This window comes from Vigna unguiculata, chromosome 1 (genome assembly GCF_004118075.2).
Source record: "Vigna unguiculata cultivar IT97K-499-35 chromosome 1, ASM411807v1, whole genome shotgun sequence".
NCBI lineage: Eukaryota > Viridiplantae > Streptophyta > Magnoliopsida > Fabales > Fabaceae > Vigna > Vigna unguiculata.
The window spans coordinates 37,898,389-37,919,790 of record NC_040279.1 but is presented as its reverse complement, the minus strand read 5'-3'; the positions used below and the strand labels follow the sequence as shown (position 1 = coordinate 37,919,790).

General features: G+C 30.0%; 3 protein-coding genes across 3 annotated transcripts; 1 reads left to right on the top strand and 2 right to left on the bottom strand.

Annotated features, from left to right (window-relative positions):
• Positions 1–897: 897 nt before the first annotated feature.
• Positions 898–3,902, bottom strand: LOC114181698 (transcription factor PIF3-like). Its single transcript, XM_028068226.1, has 6 exons — positions 3,388–3,902; positions 2,429–3,302; positions 2,236–2,331; positions 2,030–2,095; positions 1,671–1,736; positions 898–1,575 (listed from the first exon to the last, which is right to left on the bottom strand). The coding sequence occupies exons 1-6, from the start codon at positions 3,615–3,617 to the stop codon at positions 1,165–1,167; spliced, it is 1,743 nt and encodes a 580-aa protein (XP_027924027.1). The 5' UTR covers positions 3,618–3,902; the 3' UTR covers positions 898–1,164.
• Positions 3,903–15,122: 11,220 nt separating this feature from the next.
• LOC114163272 (auxin-responsive protein IAA20) lies at positions 15,123–16,410 on the top strand. The gene is made up of 4 exons (XM_028047490.1): positions 15,123–15,455; positions 15,541–15,743; positions 15,883–15,982; positions 16,070–16,410. The coding sequence occupies exons 1-4, from the start codon at positions 15,292–15,294 to the stop codon at positions 16,128–16,130; spliced, it is 528 nt and encodes a 175-aa protein (XP_027903291.1). The 5' UTR covers positions 15,123–15,291; the 3' UTR covers positions 16,131–16,410.
• Positions 16,411–18,035: 1,625 nt separating this feature from the next.
• LOC114177560 (chitinase 10-like) lies at positions 18,036–19,298 on the bottom strand. Its single transcript, XM_028062955.1, has 2 exons — positions 18,782–19,298; positions 18,036–18,697 (listed from the first exon to the last, which is right to left on the bottom strand). Exons 1-2 carry the CDS (start codon positions 19,237–19,239, stop codon positions 18,331–18,333), a joined length of 825 nt encoding a protein of 274 aa, XP_027918756.1. The 5' UTR covers positions 19,240–19,298; the 3' UTR covers positions 18,036–18,330.
• Between the last annotated feature and the right edge of the window lie 2,104 nt (positions 19,299–21,402).

Here is a 21,402-nt window from a genome sequence, read left to right as displayed (position 1 = left end):
AAATAACTCTTTATTTAAAAAAGAATAAAAGTAATGAACGACACAGATAATAAAAAAAAAGTTAAAAATTTTACGGAAGAACGAAACGATTTTTTTTCTTAAGAACAAAATGTAAAAATGTATTGGAGAAAAAAAAAATTATAACAAAACATACTACTATCGACAGTTGTTGAATGGAAAATGTCAATATATGCTGAAGATCAGCAAAACATTCATTGAAAACTAAAATGAAAAAAATATATATATATCAAAGAACATATGAACATTTAGATTTAAGTCAGGAACCCTTTGAATCAATTCCATGCAGTATTCATACATAACCTAAACAGCTAATTTATGTTTGTGTTATCTGATGTAGTCTTATAACGAAGTCAGCAATTATTAAACATCGTGCCTTTTAATGTTGATTGTTTGGACATTGTTTCATTCACTCATTTCGCTGTATTTCAAAATTACTTAAAACATAATACTCCAAATTATCAAATTATGAAAAAAAAAAGTTGTCAAAATTTAATAGTCAATATATCATTATACATTTTAAAACTTGAATTTAAATAAAATTTGCTTTAGAAATACCATTTCATACAACACTCGCACAAATATAAAATTTGTTGATATTTCATTCACATAGATCAAATTGATATAAAACATATGTTTATAAAATAATAAATTATGAATTGTGTAGAATTTAATATAAATATGAATTATACACAAGTAAATATTTTATCTCATAGAAAGCACATACTAAAATACTAGTCGAACTAGTTGGAGAAACACTTAAAAAAGGATGTTTGATTTACCATTATAATTAATTTTTAACACGTTTTAACATAAAATTAATTGCTTGAGTTTAAAAGGAAAACATCAATTTTATAAAAATGAATTTTGTCAGAATTTTTTGTTATCACTATCTAAATGATCACACTCTGGATTATTAGTGTATGGATGGATAATTTTCAAAGATACACATAGGAGCAATAGTACGAAGTACAAGGGTGAAAGCAGGCATGGAAGTGTGAAATGTCAGATTGTGCAACTGATATTCTATGATAAGAAAAATGTACGGTGTCTTTTTGAAAACGGTAATCGAAACTGTACACTAGCCTCCGATCAACTTCTCTAATCTAATTTCTTAATTTCATCACTCTCTCTGTACATTTACCTCTACTTTTGTGGAAAAATGAAAGGAGTACTGATGGCGTGGGGATGACAGGACACTGGATTCTGCACTTGATTTGCTGCATTTTCCAGAGGGTCCACGTTGGTGGGGAGTGAGACCTGAAGAGATTTAGGTGCGGTGGTGGCAGCCAAGTGTGGTGGTTGTGTGGGAGAATTTCCGATGATGGGGAAGAAAGGTGCGTGAGGCATTGCCATCGTTGGTATTTGGTTGGGGAAACCATACATGTGATGAAGTCTGGTGTCTGTGATAGCAGAAAGTGGTGGAACCGGAAGCTGCGGTGGCCGGAATCCCATTCCAGCTCCCACCAACTGTGGTAAATGTGTTCCGTTCATGTGAGACGCTGCCGCAGCAGGTAGCATCATAAGTGGCCATAATCCACTTCCCATTGACATTATCTGCATCATTTCACATAGCTTTAGACTTTCCTTCAAATTCTTATATCTGTAAATCAAGTCCAAGTCTCCCATATAACACCATTTCTACAACATACCTGTAACTGAAGCTTTAGAGTCTTCAGATAGTCTATGGCATCGTCAAGCATTGATGCTTTGTCTACCTACAGAGATTTACAAGACAAAAGTTAGAGAAAACAAGGTCCAGAAGTTCTTGCTTATAAAGCTTAGCACACTTTATGAGAAAGTTAAAACCTATATTATTAATTGTTTAGTCTGAGATCACCTTGTCTCTATCATATCCCAGTATAATTATCTGTTATATATGTAGTTAGATTTCTTAATTTATAAAAAATACTTAATGGTAGATCTATACATCATATAGAAATTAATGATTATGAACTATGTACTGTAATTTCTTGATGTAATGCACTCGTACTCACTCAGACAGACGTACCTTATTGCAATTGGGTATGAGCTCTTTCAATGTACGCATCTTCTTGTTGATTTTTTCTCTACGCTTCTGCAAAAATATCCACAGGTGTCAGATACATGGAATTAATTTTTAGATATACAAGCTCTTGATCTGTTATTTTTTTCTGAATATATATATTATTGTATTTCATGGGATCTACTTTACCATGTTCTAAACGTTTTCCTCACCTTTTCAGATAAGTTATGAACCTCAGCGTTTCTGCTTCTCTTGACTCTGTTACCCTCCCTATCTTGCTTTACCATATTTTCAGGCTCTTCGTCATTCTGCATCAAACAAATATTCATCCATGTCCCATGAGATCGATGGTAACTAACACGAAGGGCTAAAGAAGGTAAAAGCATAGCCTAGGGTTCCACTTACATCACTTAAATATGTTGAGTCGTCGGTGTCCTCATTTTTCCTGATACCAACGTTTGGGTCGTTGGAGGCTCCAAGAGAGCACACAGAAGAAGCTAGGAACGGTTCTTTACAGAGAGTGTTACTATTGTTATAAGCTTTTTCCTTGGCTCTAAGTGCTTCTGCGCCTGAGGTTTGGTCATAACGTAGTTGACCTTGGTGTCTGTGAATTTCAAGAGCAATAGCTTCAGAGTGCTCATCAAGGGGTGGGGGTGGTTTTGCACTTCTTTCAACGGTTAAGGATGTTTGCTTTCGAAACCCTTGTGATTCCTTAGTTGATTTCTCAACCTTACGCGCTTCAACCCCCTCCACTCTCGCTGGAGATGAATGATTTTTTGTCTGCTGAGTTGTACTGCTTCCATGACAAGTACTGGGTTTGAGAAACACTGCAGGTATTGAAAAATTGGAGAAGTTCACTTTAGCTGTTCTTTGATCAAACCCCATGTTCCGTGTGTTTGGTGGTGGTGGTGTCTGGGTTGAATCTGTTCTTTGTTTCTTGAGAGGAGATTGTAAGAGACCGTGTCCTGGGGCAACGGTCTTAGAGTCCTTTGCTGGTCTTAATAAGTTTTCAAATTCCTCGTTGAGCTTGCAGGAGTTCTTGTTTTGGGTGGAATGACACGAATCCTGGGCATTGCTTTGATACGAAGAGCTCATGTCAGATTCCTTTAGAGGGGAAAAGTGATCTTCAAGTGAGTATAAAGGGTTCAATCTTGTTCTTTTTATGCTGACATCTTGGTATACTCTTTCCTCGTTAGTCTTTCGTGATCTATTTGATGAACCTCCTCGTACAACAACCTCGCCATTTTCCCACACCAGCTCAAGGAAATCATTGTCATAACTGAAACAAAATCACTCACTTTCATTAAAACTAAACGATCGAGGAAGAGATAGGAGCCATATCAGATTAATTAATTAAGACTTACATGGAGTAGGAGGTTCTTGTCATAGCCGAGCGAGTGGAGTCAGGCATCTCCTGAATCATTCGATTGAATGAAAATAACGAGGCTAAACAATTGAGATTGTGAAGGATTGCAGTGGTTTGTTGTAGGGTGCAAAATGTTGGGGTGTGAGGGAATGAATGAATGAATGAATGTATGGCTCTACTGAGAGGAATTGGTAATAAATAGTACGTACTACTGAATGTGGTATTCATTGGAATGGCATAGAAGTCATTTCCCAATTTAATTCCTAGTACTCAGCGAAATAAAAATAAAAAAATGGGTGGATTCTCTCACAGGTGACCACAGATTTCATGCAGTTCTGTTTTGTCATCTTACGAAACTGGTTAGGTATCAAACAAGCGAAGTGGACCAGCATCATATCCTCCTTTCCTAACTCTCCACATTTTTATTCCACAATTTCGGTAATGATATGCGATATATCAAACAAATTACTTGTTTGTATTTCTCCCTGAAAAAGACACACCATGTTCCCAAATCAAAACCAGATATTTAAATAAACATACATTATTTCTCTCTTCATATTATTTGTTTTGTTTCTTTTTCAAACAAACTGAATCACGCATGCACAGACAAGTTATCTTGAATATATTCTTGACCGATGAAACCAGATGTTCCTTTTTTTTGCTTTTTGCTTCTTGTCTCCTTTTCTTTCTACTGCAGTGATAGATGAGGATATTTGAAGATTTTACTGAAGAGGTTAAAGAATGTTTAAGGTTATAATTATTATATATTAGTTGATAATGAAGCAAAAAGATGAAAGAGTATTAAGGATAAGATGCAGAGGTGTGGATTTGATTCAGTGAAAAAAAAAAGGAGAGAGATTGTAGATGATAATAAGAAGAAAAGGAATCTAAGGTTGTGGTGGGGTGTGTAGGGATGGTTGGAGGAGTCTCCACCATGAGGAAGAAAGTGGAGGGACCAGTGGGTTCACACACACACACAGGCACACCCTCCCTCATGTATCATGTCTCATCTTTCGATCTTAGGTAGAGAAAATCTGCGAGTGGGTCTCCCACTTTCACGTGAAACTCACATTACATTCACGTGCCACCGTGTACTCTTGTCGGTACTTTTCGCCTTCATCAATATTAATACTTGGAATTTTAAGATACACTCACAAAATTTAGCCACCACACCACACAACCCCACAGTTCCCGACACAACACTCTACGGACGTGAGGATAACACAGCACACATGTCCTCGGACATATCATATTTCCACGCCACGCTTCTCCATTTTTTTCTTCAAATTATTGCTCACCTTCAACACAATCAAAATATAAAATCAAATTTTAATGTATTCGATAAATACTGTGTAAACATCACTCTGGTTTCCACTTTTCATTAATTTATAATTTCACTTACCCATGATTGCAACATGGCCTCCCTAATGAACTAAATTCAAGAATTTAATATATAAAATCTCATATAACGACCATTATTTCTATCATTGTCTGCGGCTGTCCAATTTTTGTCAGGGAACTTTATTTAGTTTAAATTAAACTCATTTTTGACAAAAAAAAAAGTTATAAAATATTTGTCACGCTTAATCTTTATTACATCATGTAACTTTTGCTTATGGATATATTATGTCGTGTATATATAGGATATTTCGAAAGATATTCTTCTCTTATATAGTCTCGATGTAAAAAAAAAAAAAAAATCCTGTACTTGTGAATATTTATAGATTTTAACGAGTAAAAAGTGAATATTGTAGATAGATATCCACAGGTAACAAATACGAGTATTTTTTATACTCACATATTAACATAACGGATACAGATATTATAATATTCATATCCGTGAATACTCATACTCGCTATCTAATTTAAATAATAAATAAATGACTAAAACATTAACATATCAATCTTGAATGAGTTATTTTTTGTCAATTGGTTTTAGAAAATCTCAATTTCTTTGCAAATTGTCATTCGACATTATTCAAATGGGTTATTTGCACTTTGTTTGAAATTTATGAATGTTATGCATTGCATTTTGTTTGAATTTATGGTTTAAATATATTGTTAAATTTTAAAATTTTCTTTTATAAATATCTAAAAGTACCCGTGAATATCTGTGAATATTAAAAAAAAATATGCAAGTATCTACAGGGATATGGATATGAGTACAAGACGAATATTTACCCAACTGGTAGGGTACGAGGGAGCTACTTTAAAGAGTTGAATACAATCTTATTCAGAAAAAAGTACAATTGTTTCTGAATTTGAATCTTCCAGAGACAAAAAAAAAATCAAAGAAGAACGTGGAATAAGACAGGGATGGAGGACGCCACAATCTACCAAATTGATAAGTTAAGTGAATATTCATCACAAAAATATTAATCTTTGATAAGAATCTGAGGCCTAAACCAAGAACAAATATAATCATCTTCTTAATGAAATAAAATTCAATATATGACTTATGATTGAGAGTGTCTACATTAGTTTTTAGTACCTCTATATATAGCCACATAAGTTAAAGAAAACCTAAAAACTCTAAAAGAAAGCAAAAAAAATCCAAAAACATAAAAACATAAACTAGTTTCTAGAAGAAAGCTCAAAGCCCAAAAACGTAGAAACATAAATTAATTTTTCTAAAAATTATTTTTCAAATGTGTTCATGATCTTCATGTTCTTTAAGTTTCCCTCTTCATGACACATTAGAAGTTTCAAGAAGATATGTTTTGATCTTCGACTTTGTCAAATATCCTTTGAATTACAAATATTCTTTCTCAAGTGTTCTTATATATGTTTAAAAGATAGTCATCTATCATACCTTTATTCTTGAAGAGAATCTGTCTTCAAATTTGTACCACTTGAAGTTTAGGATTATCAAATACCTCATATAAGAGACATTACCACTCTCAAATGAGGGTATATCTACAAAAAACAATATAATCCTCAAGTCTTATATGTGTATTAGATAATGATAATAATAATAATAATAAATGTTGTAAAGGATATGTAATATTTATTTTGTGAACTGTACTATTTATAATAGTTGTGTAGATTTTTACCTAGTTGGGCTTAGGTTGTTCAAGTGATTACTTGTTTTAAACTTTTTAAAGTTTCTTTAATCTTACTTGCTCTTGCTCTATTATGCTTGATCGTTATTAGTTCTAGCGAAAATGTTAAATCTTTATTAGTCCTGTCCAAGATGGTTTCACGTTATATTTTTTGAAGATATTTTTGGTTATATACAGTGCAATGTAAAGTCAGGATTTGTTTGTAAATGTAAAACTTAGTTAAAGTATACACTCATAACTTTTTTTATACAGTTTAAATTTAATTAATTAAGCATTTTGAAATTTGTTATACTTAATGCTACTATCAAATTTCATATAATTTAAATTTTTATAACCATGCTATTTATTAATGAAAATTAAAATCTTTAAAATATCGTATTATCCGTTGAAATAAGTGATATGATAAACTTCTAAACAATTTCGAAATTGTGTTAAAAATTTGTATGCATTACCTAAATTATAACAGTGTAAATTTTAATAGTTGTGTTGATTAAATTTCTATTTTATAAACATTTATAAAAATATAATTTGATTAAGTTTTACACATACATAACAATATCTAATTAAAAAAAAGTTAGAATCAAATCAAAGAAATGAAAAAAAAAAGGGTAAACATGTAAACAGTGCAAACAGTCTAAATCCCAAGCCTACGTTTAATGTATATAATTAATTAATTGCTTTAGTTTGATATTATTTCTTACATTTTAGCAGTTACATTTAGAACTGATATTTTTATAGAAAACCGAACACATAATGTTATTAAGCGACAAATAGAAAAATAATGGAAATAATGAAGTAGTTGCTAAGGTAAGAATGTACATAGAATAAGAGAAAATATAAATATGTGGAAATTTCAATTATAAATTTCAGTTTATTGGTTGTCCATTTATTATCTCACTTTCCTTTAAGTTAATTCGAACATTAAAATGTCCTTGTTCAGGAAATCTTATCAGACACATTAAAATTTCTTACTCCTACATGATTGGTTTCTTTTTAATTAGCATTAACTAATATATATTTTTATTTTTATTTTTCAAGTAACCTTACTAATAAGTTATAAACAACATTACTGCTAAGTCATTATTGATTTTTGAAATTAAAATCCTGCCCTTCTCAAAACTGCTAATGGCAAAATTAATAGTCGCACTTTTTTTTTTCTTGGGGCAATGGTGGTAACATATTGGAAATTGAAATCGACACCGGCTCATTTTTCATATAAATGTGAGCAACTATTCTACAAATTTTGAAATCACATTTGTTTAGAAATTTTAGGGTTATGGCATTTTGAAAAAAAAGTACTGAATATAATATTGATTGTGGACAATTGTATATCATCTTTTTTCGTTTGTCATAAAATCATTATTAATATTTATGATAAAATAATTCTAATATTTTAGATTAAAATAATAAATTATTTATTTTGTCCATCTCATATTTTAAAATCTTCTATCACTATATAACAACGGTTATTGGATAAACAATAAATACATTAAAAAATTCGTATTCTTTTATCCATAATCAACTTCTACCTACTTCATAGGACTCTTAATTATATCTTAAAAATTTTAAATCATTATTTTGTTATGCACAATTATTAAGGAAGACAAGCATACGATGTAATTACATTTATGCAAATATATTTAACTTGTACAGCTTGGTTGTTTTTATTTAAATTATAAATTATACATAAAATATAAAAAAAATATATACATGTATTTTGATCAAATAAATATATAAAAATAAGATAAAATAATATTAAAAATACGAAGACACAACACAATTGTGTTTACATATGATTTAGCTTTACGATTGAATCGTTAATTTTTCTTAACACTTCTCTCTATTAATACTTTTTCATCAAAAAGATAAATAGAAAATCTGAGGTGCATTATTTAATGTACTTTATGGTAAACAAAATCCAACAGACCTTTTTCTTAGATTTTGGTGACCTACTCTGTTGATATGAGCCTGGAAATATTATCGGTGGGTGTTGATTATCTTTGTGATTATTCTGTAGCATTTATCCAACCCAGTGAGGCTAAACTTCAAATCTGTTTCTGTTGTTTCTAAATTTTTGGGCCCAATGATACCCTTGTCAACTAACATTCAAGCAAGCCCATAATTTCTTTATGTGACCATCAACACCTATTCACATTCTTTATTTATTTCTGTACATCCTCTTATATTTCAATGCAGCTAAAGAAATATATAAATAAAATGACAATTAAGCATAAACTTAATATGGTTCTTGTCATTTTTACCGGTCCACAATCTTTATAGTAGAATGACCTTAATATTTCATAAAACATACGTTTGTTGGATATGGTTATCAAATCACTCTTTGACAACCATCCTCAAACGGATATTTATCATAAAACTAATTTATAAGATAAAGTTTATACTCAATTATATATTTAAAATTATTTTATCTATAATCAATGTGATATTTTTAATACACATTTTTCATATTGGAATATAATGAAATTAGACATTAATAGATTGTTTGATCATAGATAAAACAATAAATCAAACAAACATAAATTTGCTAATATATACTCTAATTCATGATTATAATCTTATATTAAAAAGTAGACGACTTTACACATAATTCAACTCTATAAAATTAACTTGTAAAACAAAATTTATATTTATTTATATATTATAAAATTGTCTATGGTCGTAGACTTCACATGTTTATTTAAATAAAATTACGTGAAATTTAACATAAGATGCCAAAACGTTTAACTCGGTCTGATCAACAAAATCGAACCAAAGAAGCTTCCATCATGAAAATACTATATATAATGATGAAATACCATATTTGAAAGAATATGGTGGTCCAAAGTTGTTCCAAGCAGCTGAGTGGTGAAGATGATAAATGGTTTTGTTCACCACAAGAGATAAAAAATTTGACTCCTTACCCAATTAGTAATAATGTTTAGTTTAGATATAGAAAGAGAGGTAGAGGGAATCAAGTGGGATGGGACAACCTCAATAGAAAGCAAATATTGGTACTAAATCTGTTAATTGGTTAGGTTTCTATAAGTAGAAGTGGAGAATGTAAAAGAGTTAGTTTAAGGTGGAAGAAACTTCTATCATTCTTTTTCTTCTTCACTTTGGGGTCCATTAGTATGGAGTAGGAGGAAGATATTTAATAAAAAAAAATCATCTTTTCTTTGTGTTAGAATCTATATTATTCTAAACCAGTATCTAGGTTTGATGAAGTAGTTATCAAAGTTGAGATAGGATTCCATAATTGGTTGCCCCACCACCAGTTTGATGAGATACATATTGTTCCAATAATCAAACCCAAGAATGTGTTATTTTTCACACATTCTACACTTTTCAACTTTATGGTGTTAAATGTTTCTGGAAGTTTCCCTTCCCATCATATCTCAAATTATACATTCCTCATCTCTCATCAAATGTTCTAAGGGACTTTAAGTATATTAACTTCACAAAAAATGCAGAATGACTTCTACTTTTGATAATATGTTTATTGAGTGAGACTAGTAAGCTATTAATTACTTTGTCAATTTTATTTACTGGATATCTCACATACTTTAGATAAATAATCAATTTATAGTAAATAAATAAAATCATCTTTATCTTATTAGTTACTTTTATATAGAGATATGTTAAATTTAAATTTACTTTCTAATATAGTATCACAGTTTATTTTAACGTTAGACCTATCATGTTATTTATCACTTAGTCATATTAAATCATTTATTAATATAAATTAGATTTAACTAAGCTCACTTCTTAATAGTATTCTCAATTAATCGATTAGAAAATGTTTTTTCATATCAAATGCCTCACTTTACAAATTATTTTCAAGGATGATTTAGTTGTTGAAAATTTATATTTGTAATGAAAAAGAGATTGAAAACTAAAATAATAAATGTAAAGTAAGTGTAAAAATTTATTAGGTGTGAAATGGAATAATTTAACATCACGAAATAATACCATCATCTAAAGTTTGTGTTTCAATCCATAATATATATATATATATATATATATATATATATATATATATATATATGTGTGTGTGTGTGTGTGTTTTTTTTCTTATTCCGGACTAGACAAACGACACAATCCACTTAATGGGTCATCTTTGTTGAAGACATTAAGCCCAAAATATGAAGTCTCGATTCAAACCAACCCCCAAACACTACATGGGTAATATAAAGGTGTTTGGAGGAAAGTTATCCTATCAAACGAAGGTACCACAACTTTCAAGTAGTTTTGAGTTTCATATAAATATATATATGTTACATTTGTTACACATGCCAGGTTTTCATTAATTTATATAATCGGAATGTTATAAGTATTTAAAATAAATTTTTAATATTTAAAATACTATTTTTTTCAATAAAAAAATTGAGATATAAATAAGACTCTACACTAAAATGTAATTTTTTTTCTATTCATCTATATAATAAACTAATAACTAATTCATTGTGACTTATAAAAGTGTTAAATTAGTTTTATTTAATAACACTATAACTTATATTTTAATTCTAACAACTAAAAATTAAGTGGTTACATTTAATAATAATAAAAAAATTAAATAAAAATTCTTCCACTAAAAAACATATCTACTTATATAGAAACCAAATAGTTTTATTTTATTAATCATTTTATAATAAATTAAGGGAATAATTTTTTTCATAAATTAATACATTCCAAAAACTTTGATTATACGAACACTATTACAAAAAAATATTTTTCTTTTACGTCTAATATTTTTTTTCTTTTTACATCGATTAATAATCTAAACGTCTATAATGTATTTACATTAAAAATATTATTTACAAAAAGATATCACACTTTTTTTAACGTTTGATATTTTATAATAAATCATAACATAAATTGACCTATTTTTTATCATTGAAATAAAGAATGAAACATGTGATTAAAAAATAAATTGATGAATTCTTCCAAATTATGCAGTTTAGTGACAAACCTAGTCAACTAATACATTTATATGATTTTAACAAATATAAAAAAATATAAACTTAAATATGATTTTGGTTTCTAAAATGTATTTAACTTTTTTTCATCTAATAAAGTGTTTGTCCGTGAAAGTAGTTTTTGTTTTCTGATTTTTCATCTAATTTTTGACCTTTTAATTGATCCTTATTAAATTGTTTTAAGAATTTTCTTTTATATATTTTCTAAAATAGGGTTTCACATAGTTTTGTGAAGTCAAATAAAAAAGGTTCACAAATTTATTAAGAATAAAAAATAAAAATATTTTAGAAATTAAAGAAAAAGAAAAAAAATCCAATTATATATAATATTTTTCGTTAATTTTCTTCATAGCGTTTTATCTAAGCATGAAACTATTGTGTATCTCCTATAAAATATAAATGATTCGAAAGAAAAAAATCTTTCTCACTCATTTGAAGATTGAAGAAGTAAAATCAGTAATCATACATCAACATCAGAATATGGACAGATATAACGATTTACTATAACTGCATCAATTTCTTTTTCATTTCATAGTACACTTCCTTCAGGATGGAAAGACAGGAAAGGTGGACACATGAATTCTATGCCAAAGTAACAAATATTAAACTTTTTACTACACAAAGAAAATGCAAAATAGCATATAAGTGCCCCGTTACTATTAAATGATTATAAACATAAAAAAACTACAAAATTAAGAGTTCAAAATCATTGAATTTTGGAAACTTTGTCCGACAAATTATTTCAATCAAATTGTTAAGAATTAAAAAAAAAAATGTCAAACATATGACCTGACAAAAAGTAATTAAAATGTCAAAAATATAATCTAAAAATATGCATCGATCCTTATACAGAATTCAATTTGTATAGATTAAAGGGTGATTAAAAAAAAAAAGAGTGGTATAATAGAAGAAGAACTTGACGATGTGGTGGATAGTATAGTAAGACATTTACTAAGGCTATTGAAGAAAAGGGGAATGTAGGTTACACTCTGCTTTTTTGTTTTTCTAAGGTGGAAAGCAAATACAGTGTTGGAGACCAAATAACAAATTGATGGCTAATGAAAGCAACCTTAAGAGTTATGGTTGGGGTGGCGGGGGACATTTTACCTTTTCCTCCTCATTCCTTTTACTTGTGTTAAACCTATTAATGTATTAAAGATTCTGAATAATACATTTTTTCTGTTGTTTGAATATTTATTAGCTAGCATTGGCCGTTTCTTTAGATCCAAGCATACAAGGCGTTGTTCCCTCTTTAACTTTTGGTTCTTAATTGCTGTTCCCTCTTTATGTCTATGAAGAAACATGAAAAACTATGAAGGAACATGTGAGAGGGAAAAGAGAAAACTACGTTGGACACGTGGGGGTGAGGTGTTGAACGGAGAAGAAACGAAGAATAATATGATACAGTAGGTGGTTTGGTTGTTTTGTGTGGAATGGGTTAAACAAAAGAAAAATAAGTTGATTTTGTGTCCCCGAGACCGGAGCGCGCATTATGATTTGAAGGTTTTAAAAAGTGATTAGGAGATTCACACTTGTCACAATGTTCCACAATTCTGATTCTTTTTTGTTAGGGTTTGCTCCCTCCCATTGATAACATCTTTTTTCCCCAATGTCACTGTGCTCCCTCCCCTCTTCATTGCTTCCTTCCTTCATTTTATACTCATGTCTACCATTTCAGAATCCTGCCACAGATACATTGTCTTAAGAACACAATAAATATCAACAAAGAAACAAAAACAAAAGTTTCATTTCTGAATATAAACCTTGCTTAGAACACCAATTTTAAGTGTTTGTAACCATTATTAAATTATTATTTTTTTATTGGCAAAGTTCAAATCGAAAGTGTTTCTTAACAGCTCTGGGTCTAGTTCATTTAGACTGACATAATACTAGAACATAAATTTAAGTATAGAAGCAAATGCTTCTATATTTTGCTTTTGAAAATTTTCAGAGATAAAAGACTACTTTACTATTTTATATATCATGTCTTGTATTAGTTAAGAAAATAAAAAAATAAAACTAATCAAAATAAATCATTAAGGAATGAGATTTGTTAGATTGATACATGTACGTGAGAGAAGAGTATGTTTGTATAAAGATTATTTTTAATTTGGAAGAATGAAATGGAGATGTATGATGTGAAGATGAATGACCTTAATAAATTTGATTAGACATAAAAGTATGAGAGAAGAAAAGCAATTTTATTTATATCTAGCTTGGATGAGTTTCTTTATAAGCTCATTCTGGAAAAATTAAAAAAAAAAAAATCAGATTAGTCTTTTTATAAATTAACATTATTTTTAACATATTTTTAATTGATATTTATGTTTACATTGATTAATAGATACTTTCAAATTCAAAGGTACTTACTATAAATGTATATGTCTATTCTGTATATTTTATAAATTATAACATAAGTTGATTAATTTAGCTAATAACATCAGAATTTATTATTTATTGAAATAATTGCACCAAAAAAAGTTTACCGTTGTAATAAAATGTTGTATTTATCTACTGCAAATTAAAATTTATTAGAAAGAAAATTAAGAATAAAATAAATAATATTTTATTACAAGCTGAAAGCATTATTCAATTTAAATATTTTTTTAAAACTAAAACTATTAGACAGAAAGAGTATTTTGTATTACGTTCAATAGTATGATTAAATTATAAGTACCCATCATATCACTCTTATATAATTATTAAATAATTATGTCAATATATATATTTTTTCAATTTTCATAAAGAATTTACCTCTTTAATTTCATCTTGTACATTGTTTACTGGCTATAAAATATTGTGAATTAAAACAAATATTATAATATAAAATAATTAGTAGAATGGATAATTTAAAGAGTTATGGAAATTTAGAAAAGAGATATACACTATAGAGTGGGGAAGTTAACAGTTAATTATTATAATATTGGTGTAAATAATTGTTATCGCATAAATAATAGGTTTGAAGGAGAGAGAAAGGTTAAATATGTTGAATTATTAGAAAGATGGTACAAGTTTTTTGCATGAAAGAAAATGATAGTATCAGTAAGGTTGTTTGTTGTGTAGTTGAATGGTTGAAAAGGAAAAGAGAGGAAGGTTGTCTGGTAGTAAGTTAGGGGTAATAAATGCGCACAACTTCTCTTCATAAGTATGTTGTGGTGTGGTTGATGATTTTTCTGCTGTTCACAGAACCTTTCAAGGAACCTACATCAATATGTTTCTGAACACACAGCAGTTTATGTAGCATCACCACTTCCAATGCCTTTATATATTTTGTCTCTCCAATCAAGGTCACTCATGCGCAACACGATGATTATATCCATTGAACATTGATTATTGGATATTACATGTATGTACAAGGTTTCAGATATCGATGTTCTCTTGTCCACCCCATCAATTCAATTCTCTGCACCACACCCCATCTTCCTTCATTCCCTCCCTTCCACAACACTAATTTAAATCATTAATTTTATTTTTAACCTTCTCATTAATACTTTTAAATTGTTAAGAACATCAATATCTCTCTGTAAAAGTTTGTATTGTACTACTAATTGAGGTTATGAGGAGGGTTGAAACAAATTATACAGTGAAAAATTGAATGGAATAAACACACGTCAGTGAGTGGAAGATGCCAAGTTGGAGTTTTGTTATTGACACGTGTAGCTGTCGGCTACCACGACAACATTTGAGGTCTAGCAAGCAATTACATAGAAAAAAGAAAAAGTGGGGTGCGAAGTGGCTCTGCTGCAGAGGAAGTCTTGATTCTACGAATAGGACCATCATCTCTTTCTTCGTTTATTTAAGCCCTTAAGGTGGCGGCTTGGTGAGTCATCATCATCACCCTTTTGCTACTTCCTCAATACCACAATGGGAAAGCACTCTAGTTCTTCTTCCTCCTCCATCAGCAGCAGCAGCAACCACCACCACCTTCTCATTTCCACTGCATCATCTCTCACACAAGAGCTTCCCACCGATCTCAGCCTTGGACTCAGCATTTCCGCCGCTCATCGTGGTGGCTCTTCTCTTTCAAGGTTTGTGTTACGCTACTACTTATCACGAAACTTTCATCAGTTGAAGACTGATTATATCATGTGTGTTGTTGATTTGATGATGTAGGGGGCATTGGCGACAACCACAGCACCCTCTGGTGAACATTTCACAAGGTGCTGAAGTGAATGATTGCAACGACCATAGCAGCTTCTTTGTGAAGGTCTACATGGAAGGCATTCCAATAGGAAGGAAACTCAATATACTTGCTCATGGAGGCTATTATGAGTTAGTGAGGACTCTTGAACACATGTTCGACACTACCATTCTTTGTGAGTCTGCTGCCCTTTATCAATTCAATTTCTTTTATTTTTAGTTCATAATCTGTTATGAAAATGTCCCTCTTTAATTCTTAGTTTACAAGAATGTGTTGAAAAGAGTGTATGAAATAACAGTGGAATATTGTTAACAGGGGAACAGAGATGAATGGAGTGCAACCTGAGAGATGCCATGTACTAACATACGAAGATGAAGAAGGGGATTTGGTGATGGTTGGAGATGTTCCTTGGGAGTAAGTTGATTGATTCCTTATTGTCTCTGAGAAATCATTATGTGTTCCATTCTGTGTATTGATGTGCTTGTTGTTTCGATGGTGTAGGATGTTCTTATCCACAGTGAAGAGATTGAAGATAACAAGGGTAGACACATTTGGGTGTTAAATGTGCAGACACCAGCGGAGATTCCAATTTTGTCCTCAAGAGTGAGACTCTACTGTGGTGGCTGATCAGAAAAACTTTAGAAAATCTTACTTTACTTAGCTAAGCATGCACAGATAGATGTATATGCATAGCTCACTCTGCTCTTTCTTGGAAGATAATGGAAAAGAATAGTGTTGTACATTCCAATCCCTTCTGGACTAGTACTTTTGTTTCCTTTCTACAACTCAACTTCTAATTCACCATTACCATTTTCCCTTTACCTACTTCATTTTCCCTCAATTTTCTTTATTTTCTTTCAAGACAGACGCCAAATGAAAGAAAAATAATAAATATTATTAATATGATGGGTAAATGAAACTATGCTCTACGACAGAGTCTTTCTGGTTTTTGCCTGCAAATAGAGTAATGTTACATTGCGGGCAAAGCAGTACAAGTAATTTGAGATTACAAATGCATTGAACACTTACTATTATCAAGGGTAGGAAAAATTTCCTTTATTCCCTTAAATACACTGCATGCGCCTCAATTTTGAAGACCTAACTTTCAAATCACATTTATTTCAAATCACATTTATGTGCGTATTACCTAAGTTCGTATTCCAAACATATAAATAGATAGAAGAATTGATTGAAATAGTAGGATACCAATTCAATGCGTAACATGTCAATTCTTTAGATAGTTGAGCAATAAAAGTCATGTAAGGTATGTCAATTTATTAATCAAAAATTGGAAAAGGGAACACACACAAATTTGGCCTATTCCATATAAATGTTATATTTGATATCCTAACAATTTAAGATTTATGGAGATGCTCTAATGTTGATTCTAGTGTATTTAACCAAGTCAAAAGAGGTTAGCATTGGCTACTTGCTATTTAATATTCCGTCTTTTCCTATATAATAGTCATTTAAGGCTTTTTGTTTACCATTTTTTTTTTACTTATAATATGATTTTAAATAAGTTATCATTATAAAATAAAACCGATAAAAAAAAGAAGATAAAAAAGAAAGAAAGATGAAGAAGAAAACATAAGAAAGAATTAAGACTAATTTCTACGTGTATTATTGCTAATAATAAAATATATTTATAGATATAAAATGAAACTCAAAAAAAGACAAATTAAAAAATTAATAAAAATATTTAAATCTCATTAAGACATGAGAAATAATCAATCAGCAAATCAATAGAAATCAATTTATTCCTACCAGCTACCTATTATATATTTTTCCATTTTTCCCTTCTCATTTGATATTAAAAAGATTTTGAATATATAGTAAAAAGAAAATAAAGGTATAACTAAATACTACCTTATAATTTTTAAAATAAAATTTAAAAGGAACAATTTTTTATTCAAAAAGTGTAAAACCATCAAGCATATAAAACAATGTTATTTAGCAAGCACGTGACTCCTTTTCCTTTTCCCAGACCATGAGACAATCGTCTTCTTTGATTTGAGCGAAAAGCTTTAAAATAAAACTAGATATGGTTAATGAAATTCAATAATAACTTATAAAATGCTTTAATTACAACAATCTTATTGTTTCATTTGTATATTAACTAACCTGATTTAGTTAATCATAATAGAAGAGTAATAAGCTGATAATGGACGATAATAATTGACTTCTAAACATCCTTTCAGAATGGCCAATTCCTCAATGGTGGTGTCTTTATATAAAAGTCAGGAATTCTTCTATTTACTAATTATTTTAGTTAGGAGATAAGTCATGAAAGTCACTTATTAATATTATGAGAATCTATACGGGCACAACCCACTCACTCACCCAGAAATTTTAAAATGAGAAGACTAGATGTACATAAAATTTGTAAATTAAAAACTATAGGATAATAAAAGTAAAATAAAAAAAAAATACACATAAGTTCAAATAATCAATTTAAGACATAAGGTGGCAAAATAAATTAAGAAAATGACATCTTCACTTCCAATTCCTTATTTTATCACAGTTTCTTTGTTTTGTTACTTCATTATTGATATTTATTTTTTGTACTCTCTCTCCCTCTTGTACATATTAAAATTTCCTCCGGCGACGAACATAAAACTTAGTTTGTCAACTTGTGATAGAGCGCATTAGTAAAATCCCATGAAGGAGGTAGTGGTAGATGCTTTCTTTGAACACATTATTAAATTCTTGCAAGAGAAACAAATCAATGGAAAAGAAAAAGATAAAATAATTAAGAGTTATTAGAAGGGTTCCTGATATGCACAATCCAAGTTAGGTCCAGTGTCGACGTTGAAGAGCTTTGTATATCTCTGGAAAAACCCAATCCGATCATTGACTCTTGCATCACCGGGAATCCCACATTCAAGTGCACCGTTGATTATGTTAGTGACCAAACCATAACCACATGTTCGATTCGCCGCTATGTCAGCTTCCGTAGGCACGTATTTCCCAACCATGACGTCGTGGCAAGAGGGTTTTGGCTTTTGCTCTGTCATCCAAAACCAGAGACCAGTTTTGAAGGCTATCACGGAATTGTTCGCCACAATCTCCGGATTCCTCAACCCGTCAAATCCCAACGCCTTCCCTGCTGGTCCATAGTTGTAGTTCCTGCACATAACCCTACTTGTTAACAAACTCTACTTCAAGAAAACATTAATAAATGAAGCAAGAAAGTTGTAAACAAAATGATACCAAGAAAGTTGAATGGGTCCTCTTCCCTTGTAACTTTTTCCAGGGAAGCATGGCCATTGGGTGTTGGTAGAATCACAGTAATTACTCTGAGGACTAATTTCTTCCTTGAAACACAAACCCCAAGCGAAAGGGCCATCGGGTGCAGTGGCCCACCCACCAGTGGTTTCATGGGAAATCTGAGCGAGAAACGCTGCAATCTCACGCTTGCGCGTGGCTAAACAACCGGTGCTACCAAATGCAGGGAAGGATTTTGATGCAAGAATGAAGGAGTCGTAGGTGTAGAAGTCTTTCGCAGGGCATGCAGTGTCATCTTTGTGTAGGAAAAAGGAGTCAAAAAATGTTTTTGTGATGAGAGAAGAGATGGGTATTTTGGGCTTCAACCATGCTTCGGCTCCAAAAGGTGCAGAGAAGAGAAGACCAAAAGAGAAAAATAATATGGGAAAGAATGAAGATGTCATTTGGTCACAGTGTGGTTGTTTAGTGTTGCTCACAGATACACTTTGTTGAAATGTGGCAGCAAGGAGCAAGGCTTTTTATAGATGTGAAGAGGGACTAATTTCCCTGATATAGGTGCTATTTGTCTTAAATTAATTTGGAATATGTTTAGACAAACTTTTCTATGAAACAAAATAAAACTATACGAACTTTTCAAAGTTTTTAAATTTAATTTATATATAAGTAAAGTAATATGATCATTAAAGTAAGAAGGGATGCTTAAGAGAGAGATAACTCTACTGTTATAGTTTATGAAATATTATTCCTTCCTTCTTAAAGCATCAATAAAATCTTATTAAAAGTTACGTACAACAATTTGCTTCTAACATGCAACCATTTTCAAATGTTAATTTAATTTAATTTTTTTAAATTTTGTTCTTGCATAGAAGATGGAAAAGGTCAACTCTACTGGGTGGCCTGAGGTTATTTTAATGGAATTCCTTGTACTCCACTTTTAGTGGTACAGGCCTCCTTAAGTTTTTTTTTTTTCAAGTTCAATGGATTGACTAAGATATCCACGAAGTTTCTGAATTATTTGAAAACTTTCTAAATTTTTTTGTAATTAGGTTTTGTAAATGTCAAAAATCTCTAGCACTCGTGACCGCTTAAAACTGTAAACAAATTATCACTAATGATGATTTTATTAAAAATTCCAGGATCTCATTTTTTACAAAAAATCTTATGATCTAAGAGTCAAGTAAAACAATTAAGTTTAGATAATAATTGAAAAGGTTAAGTATCATTTTGTGACCTATTTTGTTTAATTGGGTATATTATATAGATCCGCCTTATTTAACCTTTTATTTCTATACAATTTACCTTAAATTAGGTCATAAATAAGACAGCTTAATTCACTAAAATACCTAAAAATCATTCTTGTTTATTTGTTAATTAAGTGACCCACCAGTTATGTATTTATTTTAGTGTATTATGATATCATATTAATTGATATTACTATGTTTGGATATATATATATATATATATATATATGCAGTTTACAGAACAAAAAATGCATATTTAGGACTGTTTGTGCTTTAAAAGATTTTATTTTATGGAGGATATAATTTGATGTTATGGAATCGATAGGACAATCCTAAATGCACTTAGTATATGATATTATTTTCAGCAAATAACTATGTTTTGATGCTTTAATTAAAATTATTATTTTTATTCAAAATAAAAAATATAATAAGTATATTGGATTAAAATTTTATATTTAGTTTTTTTCAATTCTATGATTTAATCATTGTTATGTTTTTAAGAAATAAGTTGTATAATTAACGATAATAGGTATATATAGAGAAAAGGTGAAAAATATAGTGAAAAGGTGATTATTTGAAAAGATAGAGAGAGAGTTGAATAATTGTGGGCAGTTAAGGGAGCACTTGTTAAGGTGGAAATGGAGTGTTGACATAATAAGCCATTCAAAACGTGGATTTGGATATTAATATTGGCCTGCAGGCTTTTGGCCACAGTTGCCAAAAAATAAATAAATAAAATGATAAAAAATTCTGTAGTTAATTTATTTTGCATAAAAAAGAGGTGAATAAGACAGAAAGTAGAGACAAGAGAAGAGGATATGCAGGTTTGTTTAAGCAAATAGGTGTGGTTGGTTGGTTCTGTATTTTTGCACCAACTTCATTTTCTATGAAATGATGAAAAGAAGAGTTATGAGAAAGGGTTTTTTGGGTAATGACTCAGTGCCCTTCCCACCAAATGAAGAACGGTTGACTTTCACTCTATCACTCATCACAAATTAGTTTCATAAAAATTAATTAAGGAATTTACTAAATAATTTTAAATAATTAATTCAATCTATTGATATTATATAGGAAGTGGTCACGAATTCTCTTTTTCTTTTTTTTTTTTTATCTAGGATATGAAAAATGAAAACTGATTTCTAAACCTATCTGTTGCATACATCAAATAATATTTGGTGACTTATTTTATCATTTTTATAGGTATCCATACATACAATTATTCAAAATATTCATGATTTCGATCAAATGGGATGGTGTAATTTAGATTGTATTCGCATAATATCAAAAGTAAAAATATCACGAAGCATCATAATTAATATCATAGATTGTATTCACATACCATCATAAAATTCATAAGCCACCATC